Source organism: Chelonoidis abingdonii, chromosome 7 (genome assembly GCF_003597395.2).
Source record: "Chelonoidis abingdonii isolate Lonesome George chromosome 7, CheloAbing_2.0, whole genome shotgun sequence".
NCBI lineage: Eukaryota > Metazoa > Chordata > Testudines > Testudinidae > Chelonoidis > Chelonoidis abingdonii.
The window spans coordinates 16,484,182-16,510,328 of record NC_133775.1 but is presented as its reverse complement, the minus strand read 5'-3'; the positions used below and the strand labels follow the sequence as shown (position 1 = coordinate 16,510,328).

General features: G+C 41.8%; 1 protein-coding gene across 1 annotated transcript; it reads left to right on the top strand.

Moving 5' to 3' along the window:
* Nucleotides 1-1,645: 1,645 nt before the first annotated feature.
* On the top strand, nt 1,646-26,147 carry CYP2J2 (cytochrome P450 family 2 subfamily J member 2). The gene is made up of 9 exons (XM_032795468.1): nt 1,646-1,852; nt 3,450-3,612; nt 16,370-16,510; nt 17,768-17,928; nt 20,633-20,809; nt 21,956-22,097; nt 23,107-23,294; nt 24,819-24,957; nt 25,840-26,147. The coding sequence occupies exons 1-9, from the start codon at nt 1,646-1,648 to the stop codon at nt 26,016-26,018; spliced, it is 1,497 nt and encodes a 498-aa protein (XP_032651359.1). The 3' UTR covers nt 26,019-26,147.

Here is a 26,147-nt window from a genome sequence, read left to right as displayed (position 1 = left end):
AATGCAGTAGCAAGGTGTGCAACTGTGGGCTTTTGTAGTGTCCCCTTGAGTATAAACCCAGTGGCCCATGTTTGAGAAACTGGCCCATAAGCAAAAATGGCATTTGCTGCATGCTGATGTCTCTGCGCTGGTCGCAAATTCAGCTGTGCAAGTGTCTGTCCAAGCAAAAGAGCTGACTTGCTAGCAAAGTTAATAGCTAGCTTGTTGCCTGGGTTAGTTTGTTTTCATAGCTCTGTCAGGCTGACGGATGGTATTTACATTGACGCTAACCTGCAGCTTGTGATGTAGTGTGCCGCTTGCAACATTGCTCCTCACTATAGGATTCAAAAATTGGTTGGCAATCCTACAATGGCTCACAGGGGATAGGGCAGAATTGGGTTCCGATTAGGCTGTAGCCCAAAAAAAGCATTACTGTTCATTACACTTACTATTGTAGCTTAGCACATGGACTACATATACTTCTAACGGAGCCACTAATATATACAGTCCTCCAGCTACAGCAATGAATAGCAGCCCAGCAGAAATTAGATCTGGAAAAGACTTTGCACAAATGGTGCACCATTTTTCATAAATTAAAACTCACACAATATTATCAACATTTTCCATGAAATTTTGCATTATATTTGCTCCTGAAATTTTTACCAAAATGACTTTAAAAATCATAACTGACATTTTTACTTGACTGCAAATTGAGTTTTGGTAAATGAAAATTTTTTTTAAAGAATTTCCATATAAATGTTGGTTAAAATGTAGCCAGTAAGCAATGAGCTAATTCACTGCTGCTCCATCCTGCTACTCACCCTGGAGAGTGTGGGCATGTATTTAGGGGATAGCTTCACAAAAGGCCTAGGAGATTTAGGTGCACAAACCCCAATCATGTGAGGTGTTGAGCCACCTCAACTTCAACTGAAGTCAGTGGGTGTTTAGGGTGCTCAGCACCTTACAGGATTGGGCTCTGAGGGCCTGCTTGTGCCAGCCTTCCTCAGACTAAACTTCTTTTGACTTCAGTGAGCTTCCCAGACTGCAGTGGGAGTTGAGGATGCACAGCACATCTTAAATGGTGTTCAGCACTTAAAGAGGATCAGCCTCTTGGGCATTTGTATGGCGCCCATCACCTCAGGTGCCTTACAAGTTTTTAAATTATATAACTCCCTACATATGTAATTAGTGAAGTAAGCTGCTTTCACTGTAACCTAAAATGTTTGTAATGCTTATAATCCCAATTAGGTATCTGTATAAAGGAGCTCACTGTTAATTAAAGGCAGAGAGGAGGGAATGGTTTTCCAGCAAAAAAAACTGAGGGATCTGGCAGAGGGGTAAATCTGCAAATAAGCTTGCAAGACTGCTTCTGTTTAGCTGAATAATCAGGATTTTATTGGCTGTGACAGAGCCTTTTTTGAAGCCCCCAAGCAAAAAAAAAAGCATGTGCCACCCCAGGCACGTGCTTTATCCGCTTGTATCTGGACCTGGCCCTGCCTGCTTATTCTGTGAGCATTCTGACAACAGAAGTTCATGAGAAAGCAGCAAGTCCTGCCAACCAGGCCACTATTGGCATCTTAGCCAGTTTACTTTACTCACCTCTACCTCCCATTGCAGCAAGACTAGACAAGGGTCAGAGCCCAGGTCCCTTTGGGGATTAAAAAAGATGCAGCAGTGCTTGTGGTGCATTTTAACTTCCCTTTGGGAAAAGATGACTCCTCAGATTCTCTTCGTCATTCTGGTTGTGCTTCTTTTGATTGTTGATCATGTGAAAAAGAGACGTCCCAAGAATTTTCCTCCTGGGCCACTACTTTTTCCTTTTGTTGGCACTGTGGTGGACTTTAAGCAGCCCATTCACCTCGCTTTGCAGAAGGTAAGAGCCTGACTGAGATTTGTCGTATTAATGCTTTGCACGTATGGAGTGTGTTCTGTAGCAGATCCTTGGAAATGCTTTACAGACAGTAAGCCTTACAACACCCTATGATATGGGCAACTTTTACCGGGCCTCCCTGGGTGCAGAAGGGACCTAAATGCAACAGAAATCCAGCGGAGAGGGTGTGTACAGGCTGACTCCATCCCACCGCTGCCTCTCTGTGGTATCATGGAAGGACTGAGACTGATTGGGGCAGGGATGATAGGTGATTGGTGGATCCACAGCTATGCAGACTTATGAAGAGCCTTTGTCCATTTACTTTGCCTTTGTTCTGGTGTCCAGGATTTGCCTCAATCCATCTATTTTACAGATGGAAAAACTAAGGCCCAAAGAAGTTAAGTGCCCATGTGACTTGTTCAAGGTCACACAGAGAAGCAGTGGTAGAGCCAGGAATAGCATCCAAGAGTCCTAACTGCCAGTGAAGTCAATGGTGCTATGACAATTGACACCAGCTGAGGACCTTCCCCCGAAATAGTGAAGGGGGCTTACCCTCCATTATAACTGGCTGGGCAAAGTAACATCCCTCTCGGGTCTAGCTTGTTTTCTTTTGCTATAACTTTAAAATGCACCTTCTCTTGTGTTGCATCCAGCCTAGGCCTGGGTGCTGTTCTCACAGGCTCCCATTCCTCTTGAGTGAAGCCAGAGGGAACTTGAGAAACACTTATCGGGAGTGCTACATGCCTGGTAGCTTTTCGTCATCAACATAACAATTACACTTGTAACACAAGGGCCCTTTATAATTCCTTGTACTCATTTTGCTGGGCCGAAGAAGTATCCTACAAATAACAAAGATGTCCCTTTTGGGCAGAGCGTGAAGGGCATTATCAATGCTTTTAGGCCACTGATTTGTCCTCTTCTTCCCACTCAGCACTGTTATAATCTGATGGAGAAAACATTCCTGATCCTAAATGGCAATGGTATCTTCCATTCCTGGAAAAAGAGAACATGTGCGACCAAAAGCTAATGTTCAGTGAGGGAGGTATTAACCTGCTGAGGAAGATAAGGGCTGGCCTAAACATTAGGCACAGTCTGACTCTGATTGGTGGCGGCAGGTGTCTTAAACCCTGTCCATATAGACACTATATGCACACATTGGTAAGGGAATGCGCCATGGAGAATCCAGGCCATGGCAGATGCTGCATAAGCCAATATGCAAAGTTTGAGTTCTAACCGCTTAGGATTAGTTCTAAGTGTGTAAAAGTGTGTGTGTGGGGGGGGGGAGGGCAATGGAGCTGATGAGGAACCTTTATAATGGAGTTAATCTTTTTCTGATGTCAACTTTGGCCCAACATTGGTCCCACATGTTACCTAACATTCTAGGACGATCATTTGGATCATCCTCTAGCATTAGTGTTCCAGTGAGTAAGAGTCATGTCAAAGTTATACAGAGCAGAGCTTTAGGCGATTCCTAGGGTCAGCTTGCTAAGAAGACATCTCTCCTATAGTATAGCTTGCTAGTATTTTTGTACTACCTCTATCCTTCCAGTGGTTAGTTTGACAACAGAAGGTAACTAAATCAGAGGAATGTGTCTTTCAGCTTACTGGCCAGTATGGCAACATTTTCAGTGTGCAGTTTGGAAATCTGACATTTGTGGTGGTCAACGGATACCAACTAGTGAAGGAAGCTCTTGTTCATCAAGCTGAAGTATTTGCAGATCGACCACATATACCACTTCTCCATGAAATTTTTAAAGGCCTAGGTGAGTTCCCGTGATGTGGTTGTCATTGTTTGCTACTTTGTCTGATTGGCATCATGACCGTTCAATCAATCAATCAATCAATCAATCAAATTAATAAATAACTAGGCTGAATTCTGCCCTTGGCTACAATCCCAGCAACTTTACCTGGGATTCACAGATGCACAGGAGAGCTGTAATTATTCCAATGTTTCTAAATCTCAATGGGGAAATGTTATTTTACTCTCTCTTTCTTTCTCTCTCTTTCTGAAAGATTGGGAGATGGGATGGTTCTGACTGATTTCACTGAATTTAACGTGAGAGATAATATGGAGTGTAAACAGCCCCTTCCTACTTGGGTCAGCTGGACACCATAACATAGAAAGCACTTTTGCAGAATAGGGCTCAGATTTGTTTAAGGTGTTGAAAATACCTTTAAACATCTGGCCGTAGGCTAGCTACATATTTACTGCACGTTTGGTATTTCTGAACCTCAATCAATTCCCTAAATCTGAATGACCTGGAAAACATGACCTAGCAATGGGGAAGAGACAGAGCTATCTTTTATGCCAAAATTTTCAAACCTTGGCTGCTAGAGTCCTAAATCCATGTGGGCACCTAAGCAGAAGTGGTCTGATTTCCAAAGGTGCTGCACCACTAGCAGCTTCCAGTACTTTGGACCCTTGGCCACTTCGGTTGAGGTGCATACATAACTTTGGGACCCTAACCTCTGGCAACGACGTTGGAAAATGTTGACCTTAAAATCCATTGTTTGCAATGTTGTTGTAGCTGTGTCGATCCCAGGATATTAGAGAGACAAGAAGGGTGAGGTAATATCTGTTATTGGAGCAACTTCTGCTGCTGAGCGAGACAAGCTTTCAAGCTACATAGAGCTCTGTAGAAGATAAGCTCCCTGAAGAAGAGCTCTGTGTAAACTCTAAAGCGTTTCTCTCTCACCAACAGAAGTTGCTCCACTAATAGATATTATCTCATCTACCTAGTCGACCTTAAAATCTGTCAGACACTGATACCTCAGCAATGAACGCAGTAAAAAGAGTTAGATCCGTAGTCTACTGTCCTATCAATAATAGTTACAGTCATGTAGGAGAAGCATACTGTACAATCACTAAAGCCTGTCCCTGTTGCTGCACAATGAAAACTCCCTGCTAACTATAAAGACTCAGAAACTGTACACTTAAGTGCCAACATATTTCCCCCATGTAATTTCAGGTGGGTACAATTATCTAGCTAATACTCCCAGTCATTCTGCAAATCATTCTGTTGGGTTGATGTGAATTGCAAAACATCTCTTGTATTTCACATGGGTGCACTTCAGTGTTTGGCAAAGTGACCCTGTCTACATAGGGCCAGAATCAAACTTAGTCCTGACTGAGGTAAACTCCCTCTGACATGGGAAAGTTTGTCTTCTACTTGGGGCTGCCTACTACTGGGAAGAAATAGAAGGAAAAGACAGAATAAGAGAAGAAAAGAAGAGTAAAATATTTGGAGTAAACAGAGATGGTGGTTACATTTTGAGCACTTCTGAGTGCAGTTGTCCTTAAGCTTTCCCATCCGTGTCTTTCTCTCTTTCAATGCTCAATAATAAACAGCATTGTAATGTTAATGCTCTTGATCATCCTGTGAGAGGCACACAGGCAGCTGCCACTGAAGATAATGGGAGTCTGTCAGTAAAAACGAAGTGTCTGATTCTGCTGCCTATACTCAGGCTGAGTAGTAATTACAGGAGAAGTCCACTGAGGTCAGTGGGACTGCTCACTCAAACAGCTACTACTCAGTGTGAGTGAGGCTGGTGCAATCAGGCCCTTAGTAATCACCTCAGCATTTGGCCTAGATATCCTAGACTCTGTTTATACCTAGGGATCTATTTAGATGAAAGGAGCTAAATAAATGCAAGGGGCCAGACACATTTAAAGAGTTTCACAGGAGATGGGACATTGGGAGGGGTGGCCAGAGCTCTGAGGGGGCACTGAGCATTCTTTCTCTTATATGGTTGGCTGGCTGGTTCTTGCTCACATGCTCAGAATCTAAGGGTACGTCTACACTGCACGATTATTTCGAATTAGCTTAAACCGATATTACAAAACAGATCTAATAAAATTGGTTTAGCGAGTCCACAGTGGAATCACGAAATCGATTGTTTGCGTCCATGGTCCAAAGCTACCATCGATTTCAGGAGCGGTGCACTGTGGGTAGCTGTTCCTCAGCTATCCCATAGTTCCCACTTCCGTCGGCAGCTGACCGACCACAGCTGAAGCTACAAGAAAAATCACTCACATGCAGGTCTCCCAGTCCCAACACTGTAATAGTACTGACAGTAAACTACTTGTGCTTACCTCTTTTTCACACAAAGCACAAGAGAAAAGGGGGAAAGGGATTAAAGCAAATCTATAAAGCTAGCTCCTGAGTGTAAGCCGATTGCTTTGGGTTTTAATTCCCATGCAAAAATGTATTTAAAATAAGGGTATTTTTTTAAATACCTTGTCAAGATTCCTTCCCACTCTGAACTTTAGGGTACAAATGTGGGGACCTGCACGGACACTTCTAAGCTTAATTACTAGCTTAGATCTGGTAACTCTCCACCATCCAGAAATTTCAGTGTCTGGAGCACTTCCTGTCCCTCCCCTCCTGGGTGGCTTGAGGGACTTCCCAATTCCCTGGTGAAACAAGAAACCCCTTGGATCTTAACAAGGAGAAATACCATCCGCCTCCCTTCTCCCACCAATTCCTGGTGAGTCCAGATCCATCCCCTTGGATCTTAAAACAAGGAAATCATATCAGGTTCTTAAAAGAAAGCTTTAATTAAAGAAGAAAGGTGAAACATCTCTGTAAAATCAGGAGGAAAATACTTCAGGGTAATCAAATTTGTATAGCCCAGAGGAACCCCCTCTAGCCTTAAGTTCAAAGTTACAGCAGCAGAGGTAAAATCCTCTCAGCAAAAAAACATTTACAAGTTGAGAGAACAAATTAAGACTAACACGCCTTGACTGACTATACTTACAAGTTTGAAACATGAGAGACTGACAGAAAGATTTGGAGAGCCTGGATGGACTCTGGCCCATCTTCGTCACGAGAAACCCCCTCTGATAGTCTTTGAACCACCAGCAATGGGATGGTTGCTAGTAAGATACTTAGGTACAAACTGTAAAACACAGAATGTCCAAAGAAAACTGCATGGGGGTGAGTGGGCCATTGTACTCATCTATGGCCTCCATCTGAGAGGACAAACTGTGGAATGGCAGTAGCAAGGTGTGCAACTGTGGGCTTTGTAGTGTCCCATTGAGTATAACCCAGTGGCCCATGTTTGAGAAACTGCCATAAGCAAAAATGGCATTTGCTGCATGCTGATGTCTCTGCGCTGGTCGCAAATTCAGCTGTTGGCAAGTGTCTGTCCAAGCAAAAGAGCTGACTTGCTGAGTTAATAGCTAGCTTGTTGCCTGGGTTAGTTTGTTTTCATAGCTCTGTCAGGCTGACGGATGGTATTTACATTGACGCTAACCTGCAGCTTGTGATGTAGTGTGCCGCTTGCAACATTGATCCTCACTATAGGATTCCAAAATTGGTTTGGCATCCACAATGGCTACACAGGGGATAAGGGCAGAATGGGTTCCGATTAGGCTGTAGGCCCAAAAAAAGCATTACTGTTTCATTACACTTACTATTGTAGCTTAGCACATGGACTACATATACTTCTAAGTGGAGCCACTAATATAGTCCCTCCAGCTACAATGCAATGAAATAGCAGCCCAGCAGAAAATTAGAATCTGGAAAAGACTTTGCATAAAAAAAAAATGGTGCACCATTTTATAAATTAAAACCTCACACAATATTATCACATTTCCAATGAATTTGCATTATATTGGCTCCTGAAATTTTACCAAAAATGGACTTAAAATCATAACTGAACATTTTACTTGACTGCAATTGAGTTTTTGGTAACATGATTTTTTTAAAGAATTCCATATAAATGTGGTTAAAATGTAAGCCAGTAAGCAATGAGCTAATTCACTGCTGCTCCATCCTGCTACTCACCCTTGGAGAGTGTGGGCATGTATTTAGGAAGCTTCACAAAAGGCCTAGGGATTTAGGTGCAGACAAACCCCATCATGTTGAGGTGTTAGCCACCTCAAACTTAACTGAAGTCAGTGGGTGTTTTAGGTGGCTAGCCACCTTACAGGATTGGGCTCTGAGGGCCTGCTTGTGCCAGCCTTCATCAGACTAAACTTCTTTTGACTTCAGTGAGCTTTCCAGACTGCAGTGGGAGTTGAGGATCGCACAGCACATCTTAAATGGTGTTCAGCACTTAAAGAGATGCAGCCTCTTGGGCATTGTATGGCGCCATCACTCAGGTGCCTTACAAGTTTTAAATTATATACTCCCTATCATATGTAATTAGTGAAGTGCTGCTTTCACTGTAACTAAATGTTTGTAATGCTTATACCAATTAGGTATCTGTATAAAGGAGCTCACTGTTAATTAAAGGCAGAGAGAGGAATGGTTTCCAGCAAAAAAAAACTGAGGGATCTGGCAGAGGGGTAAATCTGCAAAATAAGCTTGCAAGACTGCTTCTGTTTAGCTGAATAATCAGGATTTTATTGGCTGTGACAGAGCCTTTTTTGAAGCCCCCAGCAAAAAAAAAAAGCATGTGCCACCCCAGGCACGTGCTTTATCCGCTTGTATCTGGACTGGCCCTGCTGCTTATTCTGTGAGCATTCTGACAACAGAAGTTCATGAGAAAGCAGCAAGTCCTCAACCAGGCCACTATTGGCATCTTAGCCAGTTACTTTACTCACCTCTACCTCCATGCAGCAAGACTAGACAAGGGTCAGAGCCCAGGTCCCTTTGGGATTAAAAAAAGATGCAAGCAGTGCTTGTGGTGCATTTAACTTCCCTTTGGAAAAGATGACTCTCAGATTCTCTTCGTCATTCTGGTTGTGCTTCTTTTGATTGTTGATCATGTTAAAAAGAGACGTCCAAGAATTTTCCTCTGGCCACTACTTTTTCCTTTGTTGGCACTGTGGTGACTTTAAGCAGCCCATTCACCTCGCTCTGCAGAAGTAAGAGCCTGACTGAGATTGTCGTATTAATGTTTGCACGTATGGAGTGTGTTCTGTAGCAGATCCTTGAAATGCTTTACAGACAGTGCCTTACAACACCCTATGATATGGGCAACTTTTACCGGCTCCCTGGTGCAGAAGGGACCTAAATGCAACAGAATCCAGCGGAGAGGGTGTGTACAGGCTGACTCCATCCCACCGCTGCCTCCTGTGGTATCATGGAAGGACTGAGACTGATTGGGGCAGGGATGATAGGTGATTGGTGGATCCACAGCTATGCAGACTTATGAGATAGCCTTTGTCCATTTACTTTGCCTTTGTTCTGGTGTCCAGGATTGCCTCAATCCATCTATTTTACAGATGGAAAACTAAAGCCCAAAGAAGTTAAGTGCCCATGTGACTTGTTCAAGGCACACACAGAAGCAGTGGTAGAGCCAGGATAGCATCCAAGAGTCCTAACTCCCAGTGAAGTCAATGGTGCTATGACAATTGACACCAGCTGAGGACCTTCCCCGAAATAGTGAAGGGCTTACCCTCCATTATAACTGGCTGGGCAAAGTAACATCCCTCTCGGGTCTAGCTTGTTTTCTTTTGCTATAACTTTAAAATGCACCTTCTCTTGTGTTGCATCCAGCCTAAGGCCTGGGTGCTGTTCTCACAGGCTCCCATTCCTCTGTGAGTGAAGCCAGAGGGAACTTGAGAAACACTTATCGGGAGTGCTACATGCCTGGTAGCTTTTCGTCATCAAACATAACAATTAACACTTTGTAACACAAGGGCCCTTTATAATTTCCTTGTACTCATTTTTGCTGGGCCGAAGAAGTATCCTACAAATAACAAAGATGTCCCTTTTGGCAGAGCGTGAAGGGCATTATCAATGCTTTTAGGCCCACTGATTTGTCCTCTTCTTCCCACTCAGCACCGTTATAATCTGATGGAGAAAACATTCCTGATCCTAAATGGCAATGGTATCTTCCATTCTGGAAAAAGAGAACATGTGCGACCAAAAGCTAATGTTCAAGTGAGGGAGGTATTAACCTGCTGAGGAAGATAAGGCTGGCCTAAACATTAGGCACAGTCTGACTCTGATTGGTGGCGCAGGTGTCTTAAACCCTGTCCATATAGACAACTATATGCACACATTGGTAAGGGAATGCGCATGAGAATCCAGGCCATGGCAGATGCTGCATAAGCCAATATGCAAAGTTTGAGTTCTAACCGCTTAGGAATTAGTTCTAAGTGTGTAAAAGTGTGTGTGTGGGGGGGGAGGGCATGGAGCTGATGAGGAACCTTTATAATGGAGTTAATCTTTTCTGATGTCAACTTTGGCCAAAACATTGGTCCCACATGTTACTAACATTCTAGGACGATCATTTGATCACCTCTAGCATTAGTGTTCCAGTGAGTAAGAGTCATGTCAAAGTTATACAGAGCAGAGCTTAGCGATTCCTAGGGTCAGCTTGCTAAGAAGACATCTCTCCTATAGTTAGCTTGCTAGTATTTTTGTACTACTCTATCCTTCCAGTGTTAGTTTGACAACAGAAGGTAACTAAATCAGAGGAATGTGTCTTCAGCTTACTGGCCAGTATGGCAACATTTTCAGTGTGCAGTTGGAAATCTGAACATTTGTGGTGGTCAACGGATACCAACTAGTGAAGGAAGCCTCTTGTTCATCAGCTGAAGTATTTGCAGATCGACCACATATACAACTTCTCCATGAAATTTTAAAGGCCTAGGTGAGTTCCCGTGATGTGGTTGTCATTGTTTGCTACTTTGTTAGATTGGCATCATGACCGTTCAATCAATCAATCAATCAATCAATCAAATTAATAAATAACTAGGCTGATTCTGCCCTTGGCTACAATCCCAGCATTTACCTGGATTCACAGATGCACAGGAGAGCTGTATTATTCCAATGTTTCTAAATCTCAATGGGGAAATGTTATTTTACTCTCTCTTTCTTTCTCCTCTCTTTCTGAAAGATTGGGAGATGGGATGGTTCTGACTGATTTCACTGAATTTAACGTGAGAGATAATATGGAGTGTAAACAGCCCTTCCTACTTGGGTCAGCTGGACACCATAAACATAGAAAGCACTTTTGCAGAATAGGGCTCAGATTTGTTTAAGGTGTTGAAATACCTTTAAACATCTGGCCGTAGGCTAGCTACATATTTACTGCCACGTTTGGTATTTCTGAACCTCAATTCAATTCCTAAATCTGAATGACCTGGAAAACATGACCTAGCAATGGGGAAGAGACAGAGCTATTTTTATGCCAAAATTTCAAACCTTGGCTGCTAGAGTCCTAATCCATGTGGGCACTAAGCAGAAGTGGTCTGATTTCCAAAGGTGCTGCACCCTAGCAGCTTCCAGTACTTTGACCCTTGGCCACTTCGTTGACGGTGCATACATAACTTTGGGACCTAACCTCTGGCAACGAACGTTGGAAAATGTTGACCTAAAACCATGTTTTGCAATGTTGTTGTAGCCTGTGTCGATCCCGGATATTAGAGAGACAAGAAGGGTGAGGTAATATCTGTTATTGGAGCAACTTCTGCTGCTGAGCGAGACAAGCTTTCAAGCTACATAGAGCTCTGTAGAAGATAAGCTCCTGAAAGAAGAGCTCTGTGTAAACTCTAAAGCGTTTCTCTCTCACCAACAGAAGTTTGCTCCACTAATAGATATTATCTCATCTACCTAGTCGACCTTAAAATCTGTCAGACACTGATACTCAGCAATGAACGCAGTAAAAAGAGTTAGATCCGTAGTCTACTGTCCTATCAATAATAGTTACAGTCATGTAGGAGAAGCATACTGTACAATCACTAAAGCTGTCCCTGTTGCTGCACAATGAAAACTCCCTGCTAACTATAAAGACTCAGAAACTGTACACTTAAGTGCCACATATTTCCCCCATGTAATTTCAGGTGGGTACAATTATCTAGCTAATACTCCCAGTCATTCTGCAAATCATTCTGTTGGGTTGATGTGAATTGCAAACTCTCTTGTATTTCACATGGGTGCCTTCAGTGTTTGGCAAAGTGACCTGTCTACATAGGGCAAGAAAAAACTTAGTCCTGACTGAGGTAAACCTCCTCTGACATGGGAAAGTTTGTCTTCTACTTGGGGCTGCCTACTACTGGGAAGAAATAGAAGGAAAAGACAGAATAAGAGGAAGAAAAGAAGAGTAAAATATTTGGAGTAAACAGAGATGGTGGTTACATTTTGAGCACTTCTGATGCAGTTGTCCTTAAGCTTTCCATCCGTGTCTTTCTCTCTTTCAATGCCTCAATAATAACAGCATTGTAATGTTATGCTCTTGATCATCCTGTGAGAGGCACACAGGCAGCTGCACACTGAAGATAATGGGAGTCTGTCAGTTAAAAACGAAGTGTCTGATTCTGCTGTCACTATACTCAGCTGAGTAGTAATTACAGGAGAAGTCCACTGAGGTCAGTGGGACTGCTCACTCAAACAGCTACTACTCAGTGTGAGTGAGGCTGGTGCAAATCAGGCCCTTAGTAATCACCTCAGCATTTGGCCTAGATTATCCTAGACTCTGTTTTATACCTAGGTCTATATTTAGATGAAAGGAGCTAAATAAATGCAAGGGGCCAGACACATTTAAAGAGTTTCACAGGAGATGGGACATTGGGAGGGGTGGCCAGAGCTCTGAGGGGGCACTGAGCATTCTTTCTCTTATATGGTTGGCTGGCTGGTTCTGCTCACATTCTCAGAATCTAAGGTACGTCTACATACTGCACGATTATTTCGAATTAGCTTAAACCGATATTACAAAACAGATCTAATAAAATTGTTAGCGAGTCCACAGTGGAATCACGAAATCGATTGTTTGCGTCCATGGTCCAAAGCTACCATCGATTTCAGGGGCGTGCACTGTGGGTAGCTGTTCCTCAGCTTCCCATAGTTCCCACTTTCCGGTTGAGAGCACAGTGCCTGATGGGGCAGAAAACATTGCCCCGGGGTGGTGCTGGGTACAGCCTCACCCCTCCCTTTGTGAAGGCAGCAGACAACCCTTTGGCGTTTTTTCCGGGAGTGCATTGAGCAAACGCCATAGCACAGCAATCATGGACCCTGAGATCACAAACGGTATCCGACTGTTGTCAACACCTCGCGTACTCTCGTGCTGACTATACTGAACAATGAACTGCAAAGGCAGGAGGAGAGGAGGAGGCAGCTATTGCTGAGCGGCGAAGACAGCGATGACGAGATGGAGGCAGAATTCTCCATAACCGCTGGCCCAGCGTTTTGGAGCTACTGCTATTAACGGGGCATCTTCTACCCATTGAACGCCGAGTTTGGGCACGGGAAACAAGCACAGACTGGTGGGCCGCATTGTTTTAATGGTGTGGGACGATTCTCAGTGGCTGCGAAACTTTCGCATGCGTAAGAACACTTTCTTAGAACTTTGTGACATGCTTTCCCGCCCTGAAACGCCATAATACAAACATGAGAGCAGCCCTCACAGTGGAGAAGCGAGTGGCAATAGCCCTCTGGAAGCTTGCAACGCCAGACAGCTACCGGTCAGTCGGGAATCAATTTGGAGTGGGCAAATCTACTGTGGGGCTGCAGTGATGCAAGTAGCCAAAGCAATCGTTAAGCTGCTGCTACGAAAGGTTGTGACTCTGGGAAACGTGCAGGTGATAGTGGATGGCTTTGCTGCAATGGGTTTTCCGAACTGTGGTGGGGCCATAGATGGAACCCATATCCCTATCTTGGCCCAGAGCGCAAGGCCCCCAGTACGTAAACCGCAGGGGGTACTTTCAATGGTGCTGCAAGCACTGGTGGACCACAAGGGACGTTTCACCCACATCCACGTGGATGGCCAGGAAGGTTCATGACGCTGCGTCTTCAGGAGCACTAGTCTGTTTAAACGGCTGCAGCAAGGGAATTACTTCCTAGACCAGAAAATAACCGTTGGGGAAGTGGAAATCCCTGTAGTTATCCTTGGTGACCCAGCCTACCCCTTGATGCCATGGCTCATGAAGCCATACACTGGCAGCCTGGACAGTGGTCAGGAGCTGTTCAACTACAGGCTGAGCAAGTGCCAGATGGTGGTAGAATGTGCATTTGGCCGTTTAAAGGGTCGCTGGCGATCATTACTTACTCGCTCAGACCTCAGCCAAACAATGTCCGCGTTGCTATTGCTGCTTGCTATGTGCTCCACAATCTTCTGAGACTAAGGGGGAGACATTTATGCTGGTGGGAGGCTGAGGCAAATCACCTGGCTGCTGAGTACGAGCAGCAGAGACCAGGGCGATTAGAAGAGCACACCTGGAGGCGCTGCGCATCAGAGAAGCCTTGAAAACGAGTTTCAGCACGGCCCAGGGTACAGTGTGACTCTGTTTGCTTCCCCTTGATGAACCCTCCGCACTTGATGGACTTATCAGTGTAAGCAACCCACCCTCCCCTTTTGATTACAGGTTGGCGAAGGAAATAAATTCAGTCTCGTTTAAAATCATTTATTATTCATTAAAAGTAATTATGCATCTGTTAAAAATCATGTGTTTTTCCTTACTACTTTTCCCTGTAAGCAACCCACCCTCCCCCTTTCGATGTATTCTTTATTACAAAGGAACTATAAAAAAAGGCGAGAAATTAGGAAGGTATCCCTGGCTGCTGTGCTTTGGAAGGAGGGGGAAGGGAAAGGCCATTAAGCACATTGTAGCGTAATTACAGCCTTTTACTTGAACTCTCCAGGGGGTGGAGGAGTAGGCGGGTGCAGAAAGCCTTCCCCCATGCGCTCTTACACGTCTGGGTGAGGGAGATATGGGACGTGGGCTTGCAGGGAGGTTATACAGGGGCTGCAGCAGCACTCTGCTACTGCGCTGCTCTTCCTGAAGATCCACCATGCGTTGGAGGATATCAGTTTGAGCACGCAGCAGATCCAGCGTTGCATCTCGCCAACGCTGGTCTTCCTGCCAGCCCTCTCAGATCATTCACTGCATCTTTCCTGTAGTTTGCTACCACATCCTTCCAATCATTCTATTTATCCCTCTCATTGCGTGTTACTTCAATAATTTCTGTGAACATTTCATCTCGCGTCTTCTTCTTCCTCCGCCGTATCAGAGCACGCCCTCGTGATGGTGTAGGGACTGCAGAGAAATGTGCAGCTGCATGGGGAGGCAAACCAGGGTGATAAGTATGTGGAAAGATACCTTTACAGAGCAATGCTAGTACTCTTTCACACAAGAACACTATCCACCTTACGGAGCACATGTGATCTCTACACAAGGTCGCATTTTGTATCGTTTAAATATTCAGTGTCTGTGTGACTGTGTGGCACACACACAGACGCAGGTATGGCCACCCTACATCCATGCGGCGATGGTAAGTAAGGCTTTAAAGTTTGACTTAGCCGCCGTTCATATACACAGTGATCTATATGATGCCTTGCTCCTGTTAAGAGGAACCTGCAAAGCCCAAACCCCCTCTTTCACATTCACCAACAGCGCATGGCTCCTATCATATACGATCGCTGCTAGTGATCACCCTACTTCACCCCCCGCAGCGCGTTGCTGGTAGCTGGGAAGAATCCTGCTTGCCAGACGCTGAAAACTCGTCGCTATCCTCTTTCTCATCCCCCCTCTCTGGCCAGTAGCAAAATCGCCATGTCTGCCCCTATTTACATTCCTGATTTTCTACAAGGTAACAATGGATGATATCTCTCTCCTGAGAATACACCAGCAGGAGCAGATCATTTGTTTCTGCAATGCCTTCAGTGCCTGCAGTACCAAATGTCTTGCAAAATGCATGGCGTTGAAAAGTTACCTACTATGGGGGAACGGATAAGGCTGCCTTGGCCAGAAATGTTCTCATATATCATAAGGCTTGTGAGTTCCTCCACGATCGATTCATGGAGATTAATTTGGAGGATTTTCGCTCATCCCAGACATGTTAACGAATTTCCTGTAACCGTAATGGCTGCGACTGCAGCAAAGCCCTGGTGTCAATGCGATCTAAAAAAAACCATCTTGTTTTAATCCGTGTTTGATACAGAATGAAGGGACACTTACCGGAGGTCGCTTCCATGGCTCACTGTCTGGGCTTGTCACTTGGAGCGCAGGGACTGTAATTCTGGGGTCTCAAAAAGATCCTGGCTGTTGGGGTTTACGGACTGCTGTGTGCTCTCACCATGGTCTTCTTCATCCTCATCTTCCCTTCCATCTTCCCCTCGGCTACATCCTCAGAAACACTTGATATTTCAATCCCAAAGTCTGAATCCACGGACAGGGGTGGGGCACTGGTAGCGCTGAACCCCAAAATTGCATGTAGTTCAGCATAGAAGCGGCATGTTTTCGGCTCAGAGCCTGACCTTCCGTTTGCTTCTCTGGTTTCTGGTAGGCCTGCCTAAGCTCCTTGACTTTTACTCTGCACTGCAGGGAGTCCCTGCTGTGCCGTTTTTCAGCCATAGACTTTGAAATTCTTCAAAAACTTTTTCATTTCGTCTTTTGGAACGCAGTGCTGTGCACAAAACAAAGAGCACAAACAAAGACTTCCCTCCACCAAGATCTGAAAGTATTTTGTCCCCTTATTGGTCCTCTGGTCAGGTGTCAGCCAGGTTCACTAAGCTTCTTAACCCTTTACAGCTAAAAGCGGCATTAACCCTTAACTGTCTGTTTATGACAACTCTAATGAGCATTTTTAAACTGTTTCCTGCATACGGCAAAATATATCACTGCAGGGCTGATATCATCAAATGGACATATCTGGAGGCAACAAAGAAAATTTGTTTTATCAGCCCTGAAAAGCACTGGCATAAGCTTTGAAGAAAGAATACAGGAAGAGAGCAGATATCTTACTGAAGCAATAGAGGAAGAGAAAGGTAAGAAATGAACTTACATTATTTTGTCCTAAGATTTTAGCTATACTTTTCTCAGGACAATCACACAGACATCTTGATCAGCCCCCTTGATCAGCACCAACCCTACCCACGGTCTTTGGTGAGGGTAGGCCAGACACAACTGGAATGGTTGTGACTCGTAAATATATGCACCATGATGGCATCAGTGAAAGGAATAAACATAGGAAAATAGAAATTGCCATATGCGATCAAGATCAGGGCTCCATCTACTCTGATAGCTCATCTCCAAAAGCAGCCAGCACAAAATGCTTCAGAAGGAAGTGCAAAGAGGTCCATAATGGACAATTATGCAATAATCTGCCCATACAGGAGGTTTATCTATTATTTTATTATTTTTATTATGATAGGGCCTAGGAGCTCCAATCAAGAATCAAGGCTTCTTTGTGCTAGAGAATATGTTTTATATGTATTGGGAAACTAAACAAGAGATTTCAATAGCATTTGGATAAATAACAGAATGGCACATGCAATGCATGATGTAATCCTTATTTTTAAAAAAGCACATTATTTATATGTATTATTTTATCAAATAATGCATTTTTAAGCAGCCATCCAGACTTGTTATCCTCCCATAACTTTCTATTTGTCCTTTATAATTATTTAGGCTTGCCAAGAAATCCATTGCCATGGTGTTTGTGGAATACACTTAGGATGCAATGTGTAGAGGAGAGCTAATCTTTAAAGGGATGCAGTCTGGTTAATATTATATTAATGTAAATGTTTTCCTGGATATTTTAGTTGGGTTACCCATGCAATATTTAAAACCCAAACATGTTAGCTTTGTGCTAGCGCACAAAAGTTGAAAGTGAAATTGACTAGAAACTGACTGTAGAACTGTTAGAAAATAAGAATGCTTAGACCTTATGTAGAGCTTTTCCATATGTAGATGTTAATATGCTTTAAGTGGATGAGTAAGCAAATATTAACCCCATTTAACAGATGGGAATTTGAAGTCCACAGAGGTTCAGTGGATTGTCCCAGGTGCTAACAAGCCAGTGTAGAGCTAGAAATAGGACCCAGGTCTCCTGACTCATAGTCTGGGAGTCCCTATTCATTTGCCACACTGAATGTAGCACAAAACCAAAACAGTATAAATGGTGAAGGTGAAAAGTACATTGGATTTAAAATAATATTTCAGTTTTAAGAATCTACAGTGGTATTATTACACTAGTCTGGAATGTTTTTAAACCAACACTGTCCCTATATTTTCTCCTCCAGGGCAACCATTTGACCCTCATTATAAAATTAATAGTGCTGTTTCAAATATTATTTGTTCCATCACTTTTGGGGAGCGCTTTGAATACCATGACAGTCAATTCCAAGAATTACTGCATTTGCTGGCTGAGACGTTACTCCTCATAGGAAATTTTTGGGGCCAGGTAAAGCTGGTTTGTTTTTTGACTTCAGACACCTGAAAAGTAAAGTAGTTAGAGTGAGAACAAAATCAAGAGAGGTGAATCTGACTTTTCCTATGTAAAAAAGTATAATGATATATGGTAAATGACCATGTAGTCCTTCACGTGAGTATCGCTTCCTTAATTCTGGTTTTTATTAGGGCTGTCGATTAATCACAGTTAACTCACATGATTAACTCAGAAAAATCAATCATGATTAATAAAATTAATCGTGATTAATCACAGTTTTAATTGCATTGTTAAACAATGGAATACCAATTGAAATTTACTAAATATTTTGGATGTTTTTCTACATTTTCAAATATATTGATTTCAATTACAACACTGAATACAAAGTCTGCAGTGCTCACTTTATATTATTATTTTATTACAAATATTTGTACTGCAAAAATGATAAAAGAAATAGTATTTTTCAGTTCACCTCATACAATGCCATAACGCAATCTCTTAATCGTGAAAGTGTAACTTACAAATATAGATTTTTTTTTGTTACATAACTGCACTCAAAAACAAAATGTAAAACTTTAGAGCCTACAAGTCCATTCAGTCCTACTTCTTGTTCAGCCAATCACTAAGACAAACAAGTTTGTTTACATTTATGGGAGATACTGCTGCCAGCTTTTTATGTATTATGTCAACTGAAAGTGAGAACAGGCGTTCACATGGCACTTGTGTAGCCGGCATTGCAAGGTATTTATGTGCCAGATATGCTAAACGTTCGTATGCCCCTTCATGCTTCGGCCATCATTCCAGAAGACATGCTTCCATGCTGATGATGACGCCCATTAAAAAAAAAGGGGTTAATTAATTTGTGACTGAACTCCTTGGGGGAGAATAATATGTCTCCTGCTCTGGTTTACCCACATTCTGCCATGTATTTCATATTATATCAGTCTTGGATGATGACCCAGCACATGTTGTTCATTTTAAGAATACCTTCACCGCAGATTTGGCAAAATGCAAAAAAGGTACCAATGTGAGATTTCTAAAGATAGCTACAGCACTTGACCAAAGATTTAAGAATCTGAATTGCCTTCCAAAATCTGAGAGGAACGAGTGTGGAGCATGCTTTCGGTATTCTTAAAAGAGCAACACTCCAATGTGGAAACTACAGAACCCGAACCACCAAAAAAGAAAATCAGCCTACTGCTAGTGGCATCTGACTCAGATGATGAAAATGATCATGCGTTGGTCTGCAGTGCTTTGGATCATTATTGAGCAGAACCCATCATTAGAATGGATGCATGTCCTCTGGAATGCTAGTTGAAGCATGAAGGAACATATGAATCTTTAACGGATTTGGCATGTAATTATCTTGCGAAGCTAGCTACAACAGTGCCATGTGAATACCTGTTCTCACTTTCAGTTGACACTGTAAACAAGAAGCAGGCAGCATTATCTCCTGCAAATGTAAACAAACTTTTTGTTTGAGTGACTGACAGCAAGAAATGGGACTGAGTGGACTTTTAGGCTCAAAAGTTTTACACTATTTTATTTCTGAATGCAGGTATTTTTTTGTATATTATTCTACATTTGTAAGTTCAACTTTTATGATAAAGAGATTGTATTGCATTACTTGTATGAGGTGAATTGAAAAACACTATTTCTTGTTTTTATAGCACAAATATTTGTAATAAAAATAAATATAAAGTGAGCACTGTACACTTTGTGATTCGTGTTGTAATTTAAATCAATATATTTGAAAATGTAGAAAATATCCAAAATATTTAAATAAATTTTGTTTAACAATGCAATTAATCATGATCATTTTTTATATTTCTTCACAGCTCTAGTTTTCACATAAAATCCCACACTTTGATAATATGGTGTGGGTGCTAGAAAGAAAGAGAAAGACACCACCAAGTATGATGTTTTTTCACACCCAAGCCACATGAAAACACAAATGTGTGGTCGTGATACAAATCCTGTATCAAGTCAGGTTCATTTAAGAGGTTTATCAGTAGATGTATCTGGGAAATTTCATAAAGTTCTACAATTTCTATGGAAAATGGATAAAATGATCCTTAAAATTTTCTGCTGATTCCCCACCCCCCAGTTTTTAACCAGCTTTATTTGTGAATCATACTTGGGATGGTCATAGCACTTACCTACCTCACAGAGGTGTTGTGATGATAAATACATTTAAGATTGTGATTGAGAGCTATTGATGAAAACCACTATACAAGAACTAGATATTAATTATTATTATTTGTTAGTGGGCTGGCCTGAGTTTCCAGATTTATAACCAGATCAGGCCAATACTGACTGATTTGGAGTTTAACTGTGAATAGATTATGCAAGTCTGCATAATGTGTGTCAGACTCTGATCTCAGTTACATCTGCAGAACTCCACAGTCAATTGATTTATTATTCTGGGTCTACACCATGAGACTCTGATTGGTTTTTTAAAGTTTTATTTCAGATTAAGGGACTTTATTGGCTAGCAAGAGTTCTAAAAAAATAAACTTTTATTATCAGAAAATAGTGGGCCTGAATCACACCAATTTCACACCAATGTAACTCCATTGACTGCAGTGGAATAACTCCTGATTTGTATTGGTGTAAATGTTTGGAGAATCAGGCTAACACTAGATGTGTTAAACTGTAATGGATTTTTTTCTTGATCTAAGAGGTATTCATTTGTCTGGTTCACCTTACATTTTAACAGCTGTATAATGCTTTCCCCTGGCTAATGAGGTGGGTGCCAGGGCCCCATAATAAAATTTTCAAACATTGGAAGAAACTTAAATATTTTGTGAATGGAGTGATTGCAAAGCACAAGGAGGACTGGAATTCATCTGAAACCCGAGACTTCATTGACTGTTATCTGAAGGAAATAGAAAAGGTAAGAGGACAATGAGGACAAACAACTTACCGTGCAACAGAAAGAAATCAATAGACAACACTCAGAATTTAAACACTAGCTGCTTAGACAAACTATCTGGAGCTGTGTATGTCATTCAGATTTTGCCATTCTAAATTGCCCTGTGCTCACTTTTAGGGCAAAATTTTCTAACAGAAGCTGTTTGAATGGATAGTTATTTTTAATTTAAAAGTACTTAAAATGGAGAGAAAGCTCAGCTTATGTACAGCATGCTGTTTTAAAGCACTCGGAAGGTCACCTAATCTAACATCTATGAGATTTCTCAAGTAAATTATTTTTTATGAAATTTAACATTAAAAAATGCAGTCCTTGATTTGCCAAAATCACTGCCCTGCCACAATGTATATGGGATTTTCAAAATGGTATAGGAGATTTAAGGATGTATCACAAACTAATTAATGTAAATCAGAGGCCCAGTCCTGAAACTCTGATGAACATGAGTAATATCAAAGACATCAATAGGACTGTTCAACTGAATATTGTTTTCTAATGTGACTATGATTTACAAGATTGCAACGCAGAAGGAATGAGAGGTGGGTGGGTGGTGCTAAGGTGTATTTAAGTCAGCTTTGCATCTTCCTCCTCTAGGTGCCAGAAAGACCCCCGGAATAACTTAGACAGACCTGGGGGCCCAAGTTACAGAACACTTCCTGGGTGGCTTTATGGGCCACAGCACTGAACAGACTCTTTGCAGTCCATCATGCTGTGGCTATGCTCCTGACACATTTCCTGCCCTGGGATTAGGAAAGCGGTTCTGGAAAGACATCCTGACAGCCATCTGTCCCATTGCCTCTATGGAGGGGATCCTCCTCCAGCTGTCACCAGGGCTTTTGGGGCCTCTTGCTTTGACCTTCTTACCCAAAGTAAAGGGGCTGGCAGTGGGGTGCAGTTGTCACCCTAGATATATGAAAAAGCCAAGACTGAGATTTCCGAGGCAGTGTAGCAGATTTAGACACACATCTTCTCTTAATTTAACAATGACATCAATTTGCTGAGGCCTTAGGTTTTCTTTGGGGGGGGGATAATTTGCCCATCCATGCGATAAAAATGGGTTTTTACCACATATAACTAATATATATATATATTTCCACTTACATTTTTTTAAAGTCTAAGGATGATTCCATCTCTTATTTCAATGAGGAAAATCTACTGTGTTCCACACTGGATTTGTTTTTAACTGGGACCGAAACAGCTGCCACAACCATACGCTGGGCTCTGCTCTACATGGCAGTGTATCCCAAAATTCAAGGTAGATTTTGTAATGGTTTAAAATTGAAATTGTCCTTCCTTCCTTTCAGTTTATTCCCTAGAGGTCTGAGCAAAAGCCCACTGAAGCCAATGGAATTCTTCCCACTGACTTCCGTGAGCTTTGAATCACGCCTTATGTTCTGCCTTTAAATTCCTCAGTGAGCCCTAGTAGCTGAAAGATTGGCTCTCTCACTTCCCTGGGAACAGCACTGAGAACAACAAATGAAGTCTTATTGTACTGGCTAGATCTGAGTTTCGGCACTGGAAATCCTCAAGCTAGTGTTGTCTTTGCAGTTCCAAGTGCATAGGTCTCTGCAGAACAACCACCACTACTAGGAGGGGCAAAGGACTGTCTAGTGGTAAATGCACAGAACTGGGAGTCCTGGGAACTGACTTCTTCTTGGCTTTGCATTGACTTCATGTGTGACCTTGGACAAGTCACTTCACCTCTCTGCATTAGTTTCCCTATCTGTAAAATAGGAATAACGATTCTTAGCTACCTCACAGGGGTAATGTGATGCTTAATTAATTAATAATGAAAGGCATACTGAAATCTTGAGCGAGAAAGCTCCATAAATGTATGATGATTTATTATTAATTGGCACTTTTTCTCACAGCCTCCGTAGGCATCCCAATGACAGGGTGATCATGAAAAATGAAGGCCTGACCCAAAATCCATTGAAGTCAGTGAAAAAACTCCCATCAACTTCAATGGGCTTTGAGCCAGGTCCTGACTTACCTTCCATCACTTGAGGTCTAATTCCTTGCAGGCATGGTCAAGGCAGGTTTGGCAAGGCAATGCGAGGGAACCTTGCACTGCTATTGCTGATGCTGTACCTTTTTGTGACCACGCTTAGCATTTACATCCAGGATTTGGAAGGAGGCACCTGTCACTCAAAGCACTTTGAAAATAAAAATGCAGCTGAAAATCTGAACAATTGAAGACTCTCTAAATAGAAAACTGCTCCTCCTCGTCATAACTGTTAATGTGGCTATTGGCTTCTTTTCAGAGAAAGTGCAAAGAGAAATTGACACAGTGATTGGCCAGTCTCGCCAGCCAGCCATGGACGACAGGGACAACATGCCATACACCAATGCAGTTATTCATGAAGTGCAAAGGATGAGCAATATCGTGCCTTTAAATGTGCCCAGAATGGCAACCAGTGACACTACACTGGCAGGATTCCATTTGCCAAAAGTAACCTGAAAGGAAACTAAGTCTTCCTTTCTTCTTCTGTTGGTTTGATGTTAGACCTAACTTTTAATCCTTTTATGGCAAAATCTCATATAATTTAAAAGGTGGTGAAATCATTAGGATTCAATAGCAACTTGACAGAGTACTTTAGAAATTTCTCTAAACAGTAAAAGAATTTAATAGAGATTGGTATCATTTTCATGACTTTTAAAATCCATCTTATAGAATTCTAAAGCAGATATATAATTCTTCATTACATTATATATGATGCATCTAAAATGCCATAGAAAAATTATAATTTTCTATTAAGTTCTGCAGAAGTTCTCTATAAAGGTAAATTTTCTGGAGAAAGGAACTATGTAAAAAAGGCTTCGTTCTCATTTTACAAAAAATTAAAATATTCATTTAATTCCTTGATTTTTCTGTGCACTGCACAGACTTCAGTTTTGGTGTTAAGAAAAATACAATATATGTTTTTTTCATGAATTACATGAAACTGAGACCCAGAGACCATGGGAGCCAATAGGAAGAGGACCTAGAGTTTTGATATGTTAGGCTTAAGTGTCTTAGGAAACTCTGCTATGATAAATAAATAACACTAATTAAAAGCTAGTTTTTAGCGGCACATACACAAGCACCAAGCTCTCCTTACAACAGTAAATATCAAATAGCCTGTTATTTCTTACATCTTCCAGTAACATGATCAGTTGCCTCATGGAAAGAGCTGACTCCTTAATTTTTGTACAATTGATCCTATAACTTGACTGCAGTGTTTGCCCCTCTCTGGTGGAGGGTGGGAAGTTTCTTGTTATATGGTAGCAATTTTAGCTAGCTGAGAAAAAAAGAAAGAAAGAAAAAGAATAGGTGAAGCAAGTTTTAGTTTAAAACCTTGTCTATACACAGAAATTGCACTAGTTTAACTAAAATCAGTTTGAAAAGTTAAACTGATGCAAACTCCTGTGTGGACACATTTTTATTGGTTTTAAACTGGTTTCCATTGGTTTAGCTGTACTAACATAATTGTAATTTACTGACACAAGCCAAACCAATAAAAACCAGACTGCAAATGAACTAAAAGTGTCTGTGCAGGGTGTTGCACTGGTTTAATGAAGGCCTTGTCTATATAAGGCTGTAGAGGAAAATTAATCTGCGTTAACTAAATGTGTGAATTTGAAGTGGATTAGTTAAACAGCACTAAATCTCTGTGTGGACACAGTTATTAAACTGAATTAAATCCACTTTAATTCTGAACTAGTGCATTCACTCAGGAGTTTAATTAATTTAACTAGTCCACTTCAAATTCACACCTTTAGTTAATTTGGATTAATTTTCTTGGATGTCCTTGTACAGACAAGTCTTAAATTGTTAAAGAAACACACCTTTAATTAAACCAATTTCACTGTGTGTGTAGATCAGGTCTAAGAGAAGTAATAAAATAGTTTTAAAAACAAAATGGCTCAATATGTAACCTTTGAGCACACTCACCGACTTGTTTTTAGTTCCCATTCTCCTCCTCTCCTTTTGCAGGGTACCACTTTGATCCCCAGTTTGACATCAATAATGTTCGACAAGAATGTGTGGGAAACTCCTGATACATTTAATCCTGAGCATTTCCTGGAAAATGGCCAGTTTGAGAAGCGGGATGCCTTTCTGCCCTTTTCTGCAGGTGAGACCATGTGTGAGGGAATGTTTTTGCATAAAAAGGCCAATGTCATATTTTAAAAAAGATGAAGATAGGAAGTGCCATCCCAGGACAGACCAATAGTCCATCTTTTCCAGCGTTCTGTCTCTGACACTAGCCATTACCTGATGCTTCAGAGGAAAACTTAAAATCCTGGTAATGGGCAATACTAACCGGGCAATACCATACCACAAAGCAAAATTCCCTCTTCACTCCATCTACCAATGCAGGCTTTTCTACTATATTCATTAATAGTGTAAGTCGGCTGTTAACTGGTTTTCAGAATTTGCCTCTAAGAACAATCTGGTAAAGCTCTGATGACAGGTCCCACAATCTTGTTGGAGAACATTCCCCTCCCCACTGTCTACGAAGAGATGTCTCATGCAGGAGAATGTTCAGTGGACATATGAGAGGAGGAAATATAGGGAAGAGGATATCTAGGAGCCATCATAATTCTAGCTAAGTACAAAGGATGATCATAAAGTCCTATTCAGTGTCTCATCGTGGGGATTTGTCTGTTCAGTATTAGCTCAGAGCTAGTAGCAGACTCATAGTCCAGCCACTAGAGGGGTTCAAAGACCCACAATGTTAATGTGGATATAATTAGAGGTGTCTAGAGCTCCTCTGAGGCTATCGGTACATTTTGTAATAATAATCGCCCCCAAATCTTACATAGCGTTTTTTCATCTTAGAAAGAACATGGCAAACACCATGGTAATAGTACTGATTAAGTTAAGGCAATGGGCAAGTTTTTCAGGGAATGCACTATATTAGTGAATTTTTAATGGAACAGAACTCTGTGTCTGCTATCACTTAACCCCATAATTGTAGCAGTAATTCATCAGCTGCTCTTTCATCCCTTTCCAGGAAAGCGGGTATGCCCTGGAGAGCAGCTGGCTAGAACAGAGCTATTCCTCTTCTTCACCACCCTTATTCAGAAATTCACATTCCAAGTGCCAGAGAACATGGAGTTAAATTTTGAATTCACACTAAGCCTCACACGCTGTCCAAAGCCATTCCAGATTTGTGCTGTTTCTCGTTGCTGAAGATCAGGAAGATTTTGTTGGTTTTGCTTCTCATTAAATACCTGCTTTTCATGCAGAAAAGCTCCCCTCCCTCCTCATCCACCTCATTACTTTAGCTTTCTCTATTTTCATTTTTCCCTCAATTATTTT

Bases quoted from the DNA above. Each gene is read 5' to 3' on its own strand.
- CYP2J2 (XM_032795468.1), top strand. From the start codon at position 1,646: ATGCAGCAGTGCTTGTGGTGCATTTTAACTTCCCTTTGGGAAAAGATG. The intron at 23,295-24,818 runs GTAACCTGAAAG...CTCCTTTTGCAG, and splicing joins CAGGATTCCATTTGCCAAAA to GGTACCACTTTGATCCCCAG. The intron at 24,958-25,839 runs GTGAGACCATGT...ATCCCTTTCCAG, and splicing joins CTTTCTGCCCTTTTCTGCAG to GAAAGCGGGTATGCCCTGGA.